This window comes from Tachysurus fulvidraco, chromosome 14, assembly GCF_022655615.1.
Source record: "Tachysurus fulvidraco isolate hzauxx_2018 chromosome 14, HZAU_PFXX_2.0, whole genome shotgun sequence".
In the NCBI taxonomy this organism is placed as follows: Eukaryota; Metazoa; Chordata; class Actinopteri; order Siluriformes; family Bagridae; genus Tachysurus; species Tachysurus fulvidraco.
This window is the reverse complement of record NC_062531.1, coordinates 12312371-12324557: the sequence shown is the minus strand read 5'-3', so window position 1 is coordinate 12324557 and position 12187 is coordinate 12312371. Positions and strand designations below refer to the sequence as shown.

General features: G+C 37.9%; 1 protein-coding gene across 2 annotated transcripts in view; it reads left to right on the top strand.

Annotated features, from left to right (window-relative positions):
* Positions 1 to 11856, top strand: part of cacna1fb (calcium channel, voltage-dependent, L type, alpha 1F subunit) — a 40066-nt gene extending 28210 nt beyond the window's left edge. The window contains exons 35-49 of one of the 2 annotated variants that reach the window (XM_047800024.1): positions 279 to 438; positions 1539 to 1666; positions 1889 to 1985; positions 2393 to 2495; positions 2907 to 3008; positions 3393 to 3520; positions 3941 to 4000; positions 4358 to 4465; positions 5094 to 5347; positions 5808 to 5831; positions 5939 to 6040; positions 7002 to 7150; positions 8736 to 8848; positions 9873 to 10181; positions 10832 to 11856. In XM_047800024.1, the coding sequence (XP_047655980.1) occupies positions 279 to 438; positions 1539 to 1666; positions 1889 to 1985; positions 2393 to 2495; positions 2907 to 3008; positions 3393 to 3520; positions 3941 to 4000; positions 4358 to 4465; positions 5094 to 5347; positions 5808 to 5831; positions 5939 to 6040; positions 7002 to 7150; positions 8736 to 8848; positions 9873 to 10181; positions 10832 to 11101 (2107 nt within the window). In that variant the 3' untranslated portion in view covers positions 11102 to 11856. The remainder of the gene's footprint in view (positions 1 to 278; positions 439 to 1538; positions 1667 to 1888; positions 1986 to 2392; positions 2496 to 2906; positions 3009 to 3392; positions 3521 to 3940; positions 4001 to 4357; positions 4466 to 5093; positions 5348 to 5807; positions 5832 to 5938; positions 6041 to 7001; positions 7151 to 8735; positions 8849 to 9872; positions 10182 to 10831) is intronic. The other variant, XM_027167291.2, reaches the window with a different exon arrangement.
* The last annotated feature ends 331 nt before the right edge of the window (positions 11857 to 12187 follow it).

Here is a 12187-nt window from a genome sequence, read left to right as displayed (position 1 = left end):
GCATTTGAATAAGACATTTTTAAATTCTTAGTCTGTGAATTTGTTAAAACTGAGAATTTTTGAAAATATGGAAACTATATGTAATATAAATAAAATTGAGTTATTAATTAATATATTACATATATTATAAGAAATGTACATTCCATTGTTGTCCATTGTACAAGTTAGCACTCCACTTCTCTCTCTGTGTGTGTGTGTGTGTGTGTGTGTGTGTGTGTGTGTGTGTGTGTGTGTGTGTGTGTGTGTGTGTGTGTGTGTGTGTGTGTGCGTGTGTGTAGGTGTGCTACAGGTGAAGCGTGGCAGGAGATCATGTTGGCCTGTCTTCCAGGAAAGCGCTGTGATGCAGAGTCAGATTTTGAGCCTGGAGAGGAATTCACATGTGGCAGCAATTTTGCAATTGTTTACTTCATTAGCTTCTTCATGCTCTGCGCTTTCTTGGTAACACAAAAATCTTTAATAATTTTTATTTTAAATTCTTAAAAAATGGTTTGTCATGTATAAACCACAAATACTTGGGTACAACATAAAGGCTCTACTAGTAAATGAGGCAGTTTTAAGCATCATATTATTACCGTTATTTACACTGGAGACCTAATGAAGTACTCATTTGATTTGTGTGTTCTATAGTGGTGACCTTTGGGCTTTTCCAGCTACTATTCCTAGAAAAACTGCACATTAAAAACTGTTCAATCTTATGTAATCATAAGATTGAACAGTAAAGATCATCTTAAATTATTCTGATAATATATGTTTACACTGAGAATTAGACCTCATCGTATTATAGAAAATGGTACAGTAAATCGTCTGACTGAGGAGTGGAGTCAGTTTAAAGCATATTACAGTATCTTCCAGTGAAGATTGGAGACATTTCTCTATAAAATGGCAGACACGGTGTTCCCATAAACTTGTGACTTCATTCTGCTACTCCCAACATAAGTTCCAGCAAAAATAACAATTAGGAGCTTTCACCAGAAACAGCCAAGCAAGCTCATATCATGACACTACCACCACCACGATTCACAGATGATTGTGTATGTATTGGAACATGAACAGATCATTCTTTCTCCACACTTTAGCCTTTAATCACTTTGGTAGAGGTTAATTTTGTTTCCCAAATGTTTGTGTCTCTTTGTTAATCTCAATCTGGCCTTCTGTTTCTTACTGCTGAGGAGTGGAGTCTAGATTTCTTCGCATAAAGTCTATCTGATCTGTTATCCCATATGCATCTTTTGAATTAAAACCCAAATGTCTTCAGTGAATAGCAAAAACAAAGGAATTGGCCTTGCTAAACCAATACATTTGGGTGGCGATGTATATTATGATACATGTCATGTAACATCACAATATGTGACATGATGACATGAAATGATAATCCCTTACGAAATCATCAATAGAGTCCCAGATAATTGGCAAAAACTAGCAAATCAGTAAGTACAGTATTCATTTGTAAACTCTGTAGACATGTTAATTACTCTGTAATAAAGATCTTTGGATGTGCCATAGATCGAAAATTTTATCGACAATTTTCCACTTTTCAGATTATTAATTTGTTTGTTGCTGTCATCATGGACAATTTTGACTACTTGACACGTGATTGGTCAATTCTGGGGCCACATCATCTTGACGAGTTCAAAAGGATTTGGTCAGAGTATGATCCAGAAGCCAAGTAAGATCAACTTCTATGTCTTTTAAGAGTCATGTGTGCAGTGTGTGTGTAAGAGTCATGTGTGTAGTGTGTGTGTGTGTGTGTGTGTGTGTGTGTGTGTGTGTGTGTGTGTGTGTGTGTGTGTGTGTGTGAGAGAGAGAGAGAGAGAGAGAGAGAGAGAGAGAGAGAGAGAGAGAGAGAGAGAGAGAGAGAGAGAGAGAATATTTGTCTATGTTAATGCAGGGGTCGCATAAAACACTTGGATGTGGTGGCACTGCTTAGAAGGATCCAACCTCCTCTGGGATTTGGAAAACTTTGTCCCCACCGTGTGGCCTGCAAGGTACTGCACCCTCACACTCGCACCTTTACACACACATTCACAGATGCACACAATGCACAGACATACAATGTGCACAGTGTTGTACTTTTCATCTTCTCTGATTTAAACATAAGAATTCTCTCTAACAAAAAAGATTGTATGTTGTACTTTGTTTGCTTCTTCTTTTTAAAACCTGATAAAACCTCGTCAGATAGCTAGAACTGTTAGTGATCTGTTGAGTAATTAAGGAAGTCTTCTTTCCAACATACACATACACGTTTCAGTCATACACATATTCACAGCAAATAAATAATCCCACAGATATCACAGTACATATACTTTATACATAAATTGATGCGTGTCAGCTTATCAGTGTCACATACTCGATCATGCTACACTCTTTACACTCTTTAATCTTTCTCTGATAGAGGCTGGTTGCTATGAACATGCCCCTGAACTCGGATGGCACAGTGACCTTCAATGCAACTCTGTTTGCCCTAGTCAGAACTGCCCTGAAGATTAAAACTGAAGGTTAGTACCACAGTCTCAGTAATACCTTTATATTTTATTAAAATTAATTTTAAATAGAAAAGCGTTTAGTCCTATTAAACATCCCAAATGTTGCGATAAAGCTGCTATATTTGGTGCCTTTAAAGAGACAAAAAAACAACAACCTGGTCACACATACATAAGATTCAGAGATGGATTTGTGTTTGGTATTAAAGAAGTCACATTAAAAGTCTCTTGATCATGTTTAACTAAATAACCCCACATGAACGGGTTTGGACATTTAGATCATGTTGTGCTCAAGAAGATCATGTCATATAAATCGACACATTGCTGGGCTTGGGTAAGATCTTTTTAATGACATCACTTTAACCAGCCAGGTTTACATTGAGCCAAATCTAGATCAACACACAACACACACTGCTTTGTCTTCAGGTCACCCAGACCAGGAGAATGTGGAGCTGAGGATCATTATAAAGAAGATCTGGAAACGCACAAAACCCAAAATCCTTGATGAGGTTATTCCTCCTCCTGCTGGTGAGAAGAAATGCTATGATTTTGCTTTGTGTTTAAAGGCGGCGACTTTTTCTGATTTTGTGAAATCATTTTTCTTCTTTTTATTTTTATGCCGTTTTAATTTTGTAACCTTTTATAGGCATGGTTTCATATTTGAATGCCTTTGGTATGCTGTGAATGCTTTAAATGAGCTGAACTGAATTTAAATGAATTGAAAAACATCCTAGTGCTTTAGATGTGCTAATGTAGATTAACCAATTTTTTGCTAGGCCTTTTCCTTTCATTAACTATTAACTAACTTACATCATTCATTCATCTGTCCTTGCATAATTTATTCCAGATTCACTTTTGGTATGTTAATTTTTCCTTTTGCTTGTATTCACTCTGTCACTGTGTGTTTTATAGAGGAAGAGGTGACTGTGGGGAAGTTTTATGCTACATTCCTAATTCAGGACTACTTCAGAAAGTTCAGAAAGAGAAAGGAGAAAGTTGGTCTGGGAGACCCAGACCCCCAAAAGCCATCAGCTCTACAGGTACATGCCTAACCTGTTCTTCTCTTTGGAGATTTTTTCACCCTGACATACGTTTAAGCACTAATGGTGATACATATAAAACCTCAGATAAATGCTTTGTTTGTTTTGCCATGAATGTCCAGAGTAATCTCACATGTTTTGCCTTGATTAGTCGATTTTAAACACTTGTGTGTCTTGATTTCTTTGTTAAGCACACATCCTGTTTCTGGTCAGTTGTTGTTAAGATATTTCATTTGCAATGATTACTCGTTTGTGATCCTCACCATGTTTTGTGTTTACGCCTCGTCCTGGTTCATGAAAACTTGGTTGTAGATTGCTTAAACCTTGCCTTTGATTTTGACTTTGTTTTGGATTAAACACTGTTCTGTTTAAACTGCCACCTGCTCTTGCATCTTCCTCTGCGAATTGATTGTGATACAGACAAATACACAACAAAACAAATATACATTCACTCTGGGCAATTTATCAATCACAGCTTCTGTGAGGTTTAGTTTTGGTTTAGGTTTTTAATCTAGGCTTTTATTTCTATTACATTTAGTACAATGTTATTAATGTAAAAAAAAAGAGTGGGAAGAAAATCATGTCAGACTGCCAGGTATCAGCTGTAACATCTAACATAAATAGACTTGGGTTTTTTTATTTTTTATTATTTTAATCATCCCTGCAGGAGAAAGAGCAAACATATATAAAGCACACAAAATTATGATCGATGTAATTTGACAATACAAATATCTAAAAAAAATGTTAATTACATTACATGATATTACAAAGTGTGTGTGTTGAGAGCTTGTGCGGCATATATACTGTGCCTCTTTTCTCCGCTTGCATCTGTGTCAGGCGGGTCTGCGCACCCTGCAGGATCTTGGGCCAGAGATTCGCCTGGCCATGAATGCAGACCTTGAGGACGAAGAGGAGGACCTGGAGGAAGAACAAGAAGAGAATGAGGTAATGAACATTAGGCATCAAAGAAACATTCATTTCTTAAAGATGCATGTTTGAAGCAGATAAAAATGAGCAAGAGTAAGGAACTGAGTGACTTTGACAAGGACTAAAATGTAATGGCTAGGTAATTGCTGTTATCCAATGGTTAGTACCTACCAAAGGTGGCCCAAGGGATAACAACCAGTGAAACAGAGACAGCATTATGGGCACCCCAGGCTCACTTACATTCATGGGAGCAAGAACTAGCCAGTCTAGTCCAGTCCCACAGAAGATCAAGCGTAGCACAAATTGCTAAAAACATCTGCTGCTAACATATTGGTGCAAGATATTAATGTAAAGTTTTAATCAAGTTAATCAAGAATCATAGCAAAACGAACAAGCCCTTATCACTTCTGTTCTATATTAGATTCTGTCTGTCACAATGTCTATAACACTGCGCCACAGTGAACTGGAATCTTTAAATGCAAATTTTACCCCCTTAGCATTGTATTTTTAGGTCAGAAACATTATATTTGATTTTATTACAGTCTATAAATACAGATCAGGTTTAAGGATGTATAGTAAAGATTATTATTATTATTATTATTATCATCACCATAATACCTAGAATAATCTGTCTCTGCTCTGCTAGAATGAAAATGGCTATGTTGTCAACGCTGAGTCCTCAGACCGCCGCTCCTCTGTGGTCTCCACACCGACGGCTTCATCTGCTGCTGTGTCTGGAGAAGGCTTTTCCAACGGAGGCCTAAGTCACAGGAATTCGCTAACCAGGACACTGAATGGCAGTGGCATCCTAGAGCAGGATAAATTTAGAAGAGGAGAAAGCAGACGCTCCTCCCTCTACCTCCAGCACAAGAATGGTGTGATTGACCAGCCATCAAAGAGGTGAAAGACACTGTTACATTGGTACACTGTGGACAGTGATGTGATCACTTCTATGAAATCACAACACAAACGCAAACATATAAAGCTATTTTAGTATCATCCTTAATACTTTATATTCATTGTTGTAAGTGAAACGGTTTGGCATTAATGTGAATAAATCTCTGTCCTGTACATCTGCTGGGATGAATGTTTGATGTGGGATATGGTAGCTCAGTGGTTAAGGTGTTGGGCTACTGATCGGAAGGTCATGGGTTCGAACCCCAGGTCCACCAAGCTGCCACTGCTGGGCCCCTGAGCAAGGCCCTTAACACTCAGTTGCTCAGTTGTAAGTCACTCTGGATAAGGGTGTCTGCTAAATGCCGTAAATGTAAATCTGCTACTGCAGGAGCTAGAACCTAAATTAACCAGTAGCACAAGCATTTAACTATTTCTCTTAATGATTTTATCTGTTCGTTTATAGAGTTTCATATTACAAGCATCCACGGTAAGTCCAGAATTCACCTGACAACTGTAGTCACTGTTTCTTTGTTATATATATATATATATATTTTAAATCATTATCATGACATTGTTTGGCTTCACCCACATCAGGAGAGAGTCAGTGGATCATTTCTCCGGAGAGGAGGGGTACCCTATGGAGCAGCTTTTCTACAGGAGGGAAGAAGCCGAGGAGGTCATAAGACCCAGAGACAGGTCTTCTTCTTCCCTCCTACACTCTGTATTCTGATAAACATGAACTGTAGTGGAAATGGCTCAATACATTCCAAAATGTATAAATAGCAGATTGTAATATGTACTTGTGTGGGTGTGTAGGTTAAAATCAAACTCCACCCCTGCAGCATTATATAATTATAAAAATAAAAGTTAGTGGCTATATAGTGTCTTTCTCGAAAGGTTTGCTTTTTAGAGACCAAGAGTATGTAACTGACATCATCTCATACATTACATACTGTAGACCAATACATGCAATAAAAATAGTTTGATAAAAGTACATGACATTGAGGCAAAAACAGACCATGGAAACAAAAGAAAAAGTGAGTTGCATCAGCAGCAGAAAATTCCTTCAGGTAGGTATGTAAATATCATCAAATTTAACTCTGAGTAAATAATTAGCAAGGCAAAATTAAAGTTTTTTAGATTTACAGATGTACATTCGCTCATTTATTTCATCATTCAGACGATCATTCATCTGTTGGCTGGTTCATTGTTTTGTTCATTTGATCGTTCATTTGTTCATTCATTAATTTATCATTAGTAACCACTTGTTATGGTCAGGGTGACAGTGCATCCTGTCAACACTGGGTTTATGGCAGGACCGGCAATCACTAACAATTTTAGTATAACCAATACACCTATTCTAATGTCTTAAAGAATAATAAGAAACCAATAAGAATAAGAATAAGAAACCCACATGAACACACATACAGTAGAACATGTACAGAATCTCTACAACCCGACATCAGGATTGAACTACAGTAGGGACACTGTAGCTGTAAGGCAGTAACACTACCTATTACCACCTAGTGCTATTCTTGTTAAAGTATTTTACCCAAATAACAGAAATGACCCAAATATTGTAAAGCAAATGTAATCTGTGTTCTTTTAATCTATGACTGTGTCCTTCAGAATAATTTTTCATTTAATTTCTCTTTAGACATGGTTACCCAGATGAAATCCCCATTCATTCTAGCCATCGAGCTCATGGGTATGATGGACAGCCTACCTTCAGTAATCAGTATGGCAGCAGTTATGGTGAGGCCAGAAGGTCAACCAGAAGACGACTCTTGCCTGCAACCCCCACTGGTACAATCAATAATCCCTGTTACTCTGTCCCTCTGTGCATACATTATACTTGCCCTTTCAGTTAATCCTCCCTCTGAGTATTGCAGTAAGTGAAGAATGTTAACACAAATCTGCTATATGGTTCCCCTTATCATACATTTTCAACTCAGCATCACAGTTTTTATTACAAGGTATTAAATTACTTTTTAGTAAAATATATTCATAGGCAGTGGCCACTTTATTAAGTATACACCGATCAGCCATTACATTAAAACCACTTGCCTGATATTGTGAAGGTCCCCCAAGTGCTGCCAAAACAGTTCTGACTCATTTAGGCATAGACCCCTCAAGACCTCTGAATTATCTTAAGTATCTGGAACCGTCATTACCAGCTGATCCTTTAAGTCCTGTAAGTGAAGTGAAGCCTTCATGGATCAGACTAGACATGGATAGACTAGTTTGTCCTACACATACCACAGATGCCTAATTGGATTGAGATCTGAGGAATTTGGAGGCCAAATCAACACGTTGAACTCTTTGTCATGCTCCTTAAACCATTTCTGAACAATTTTTGCAATGCTATTTTTGCTAGCCATCACAATTTAGACCTTGTCAAAGTTGCACAGAAATGCTTTGAGAACTTTGAGACTTGCTGCCTAACATACCAGGACAATAAGGGTTATTCACTACCCTTGTCTGTGGTTTTAATACTAAGACTGATTAATGTGTATGTTGTAGTTGAATTACTGACAGTAGTCAGACATATCTCTACACCAACTAAAATGTCTAGTTATCTTAAATTCTTTGTGTACAAAAGGGACATCTGAAAGTGGCCGTTAAAGTGTGCACATTGTGTAAAAATTCCAACAATACCTATATACCACACATTACAATTACTCACTACTAATACCATTATAATTACTATTTTACACACAATACTAATAATGGGACTTATTTATAATTTTTTGTGTGAAGATTTATAGTTTTATAGGTCAATCCATAGCTTTACAAACACTTTCGGTAACGCTATCTTTTGTATTTAATCATATCTGCAAGGGCCAGAGTAAATATTGTTTTTTACTTAGGCCAAATTGGATACACACTTGATAGTTATTTGGTGACTAAGATGAACTGATTAAATAAGTGAAGTGATGTGTACTGTAGCTCCTGCTTGGATAGATAGTAAATCTGAGCCACACCAGCTTTTTCTGGATAAGACTGACATGACGTAGCTCAATTTCATATATTGGCACCCACAAAACTCGATAAAAGTTCAGAGAGAGCTGAAACCATGACTGAGGACAAAAAGTCAGAAAAAAGTCAGAAGTGGCTGTTAGGGTAGTGGTGGCTCAAGCGGTTCAGGCTCAGAGAATCCTCTCTACTCAAGGGGTGCTGTACACTGTGCTCTGGCCTCTAACATCCTAACAAGATGGGATATTTGAATAAAATCATTTCACTGTTCTGTAATGTATGTGTGACAGATAATGACTTCTTTTTATTTCTATTTTAAGTGACTGAAAATCCAGCATTCCCACAAAATGTCAACTCTTGACATGAAACAATGTGGTCATTGTCATAACTAGTGCTTACTTTCCATCTCTCTCAGTCCGGAAGTCATCATTCACCATCCAGTGTCTGAGAAGACAGGGAAGCAATGATGATCTTCCCATTCCAGGCACCTACCACCAGAATTTCCCACCATGTAGAGCACGCTCACAGGTTCCTCCTCCTGTATTACATATACATACACTCTCAGGCACTATGTGTGCACTCTATATTGATTTTTATTTGCCTATTAAATATTTGCATACATTATACTATTGTGTAGGTTCTGTTTCTGTTAGAGACCTACATAGTTTCATGATACATCGATACACAAAATGATTAAAATCACAATCTTTGATTTGTTTATCAGTATAATTTGATCCAAGACCAGCTTCCACTCCACAGCATTTGCACACTTGCAACTATTGCATAAAACTAGTCTAGTCTTACTATTCCTCCATATTCACTGTGACAGGAAACCATAGACATTGTATCAATAGAGGAAAAAAAATTCTTAATTACAAAATGACCTATTATTGATGACTGCTTGAAGCTGCCAGGGGCGATGCCTCTGTGGAGCGGAATCAGACGCAAATGCAGGCATAACATCAAAAAAGGTGTTTGTTTTGGACAAAACTAAAAACACATGGAAAACAATAAAGACTATGCAATTGAAATAACAAAACACAAAAACAGAAACCTGGAGAAATGACAATAACTCAGCAAACAACAAGCAAAAAACAGCAGGTGTATATAGTGAGGGCAATCAGGGTGTGCAGAGGCAGGAAATGGATTAAGGTTTGGGCAGGGAAAACACACGTGAGCCCAAACCAAAAACACAAATCCAAGCCATTCAGTAGCAGGAAAGAATAAATTTATCCTAAACAGATAGATACTATTATAATATTATTAGCTACTTTTCTTTATTCTTTAGGAGGACACACCACATTCATGGAATATTAATATCATTACAGTTTTATCGTAAACAGCAGGTTTCATCACAACTGAAGGCTCAGTTTACGCATACAAAAGTAAAAAGTAAAACAGTGCTAAACCAAAACAATTGATTTCTATTACATCAAACTGTGCAGCCCTAGCATGTCAAATTAATAATACAAGGCACTCCAAGGCAAAATGACCTCTTTATTATTATTTCTTTCTTTGTCTCCCTCCCTCTCTCTTCCTATCTTTCCCCCAGGCATATGGCAGTTATGACTCACGCCACAGCAGCAGCCGTTCTTCCACAGGCTCCACAGCCTCCTGGGCAAACTCCAGCCCCCGCCGCAGTCGTCTTCTTTATGCCCCCCTCATACTAGTGGAGGACGAGAGGTCAGCTGGCACAAGCAGCGTGGGCCTCTGGGATAAGAAGGCAGAGGATGATGCAAGTGTGCCTGTGGCAGGGCGAGCGGGTCAGCCTTACAGGGCCTACACCACCCTGAGGGTGCCCACACAACTCAGCCCGCACTACAGCGAGAAGAGAGGCAGTGCTGACAGCCTGGTGGAGGCGGTAAGACATGAGAGAGTCAACACCATTATAAATATACAGTCTTATATTTCTGATCTATTTTCCTACTGAGAAATATTAAAGTACATGCAATACTTTGTTACTGATCATGCATTTTATCTGATAAAATCCCTTGTGCTTATCGAGGGATAACCTGAATAGTTAACTGAAATGACTATAGTCATAATTACGTTTAGTCAGTGTTTCATATCACCTTTACTGAGAAATTTTAGCCATTCAAGCTGATGGTTTCAGTCATGTGAAATGAACATTTTTTAGGCTTTCATTTTATACTGCCACATGGCCAGGCTCTTCCCGATTGTGGAGGTACAAATTCAAAAGTTATTATGAAAGCCTGGATGTTTGTTGTGCACTCTTCCAGTCATTTTAGTGTGATGGCTACTCCTTATTGAGGATTTATTACTGCTCAGTGATCCAAGTGTTCCTTAGAAATAGCTTTGCCATCCTTCTTAGCTATATATAAGCTACAGTATATGTAAGCTGACTTCTTTTGGAGTTTGTTCATTGTTTGGAGTTGATTTGAATGAAAGTCAAACAGTTTTCACAGCAGGACCAGCTGGAGTTGTTCACTCTTGCTAATTATTCAGTTGATGTAATATGTAATATTCTAAAATGTAAATGCCCCTCCCCAGGTATTAATCTCTGAGGGCCTTGGCCTGTACGCAAAGGACCCCAAGTTTGTAGCCTTTGCCAAGCGGGAGATTGCAGATGCCTGTCATATGACCATAGATGAAATGGAGAGTGCAGCCAGTGACCTGCTAATTCGAGGCAGCACAGAGAGTTCTGGGAGCTGCCTTCTCAATCATACAGACTTAACAGGTCTCTACAGTGATGAAGAACTTGTCAGGAGCCATGATGAGGATGAGCTTGCTGATGAGATGACATGCGTTACCTCCTTCTGACTGTCACATCCATGAAGCCAGTCAGAAACATACTGTAATAGATGGAGAGTCAAGGAAGCATTCAGGCCAGTGTGATAGCCGAAGTCTCTGTCAGACAGGCAGAGGTTTAAAGCTACAGGTTATACAATCATGGTATAGGTCCCTTTGGTTACCCAAAATGAAAGAGTAACCAAGGTATAAAAAAAGTAAGAGTACTAATGAAAGAGTAACCAAGTAACTTTGAAGGTATACGAATGAATCCCAGAGAGACTTCTTTTTTACTGGATTTCATGTTGAATAACATTTATACACAGAATTGCCAGCATTCTATATACAAAACGAGCAGTATGTTGGAGCTCCATGGGCTAGTGTAGCTATTCTATAAGATGCTTCAGGCTTGCAAATACATGCGAGCACTCTTGCTCTAGCCTTCTCTCTGCATCATCGAGAGTCTGGGTTGGATCCTAAGGACTGTGCAGCTCACTGAAGCAGTGAAACTCAGTCTTATTCATGGAACCATGTGAAAATAAGTGCCTTGAAACAGGGTTCCTTATCATCCCAGAAGTGTCAAAAGTAACAGTGTGTATAAACTGTAGTTACGAAGGTAATGCCATTATTCCTCAGTGGATATCAAGGTCACTGATATGCTGTAAAATCCAGTATAAACTGAGAAAAGAAATGCTGGTTTGCCTGACATCACATGACATATTACTTACAGGAATTTATATGTTTAAAATTGAAAGATTTGTACATAATAAAGTGGCAATTTAAATGTATATGCTTTAAATATGTTTTTACATTCTGTTTCATATCTGAACAAATACATAAAACGTTCTGCTGCTTATCAAATATATATCAATACTTTATGTATGAGTGTAATCCCAAATCATAACATTGAGCTTTTAATTTTTAGCACTGCACATCATTTCCCATTGTACATACAGTAGAGATCAGAATTAGAAAACAATTTATGAACGTAATCTTCATTACTCAACATTAGAAGGATTTTTTGTTGTTGGATATACAATGCTAATAGAACAGTGTTTTACAAAATAACCATGGCACTTCAACAAAAAAAAACTTTATTTTGTCGAAAACACAATGATC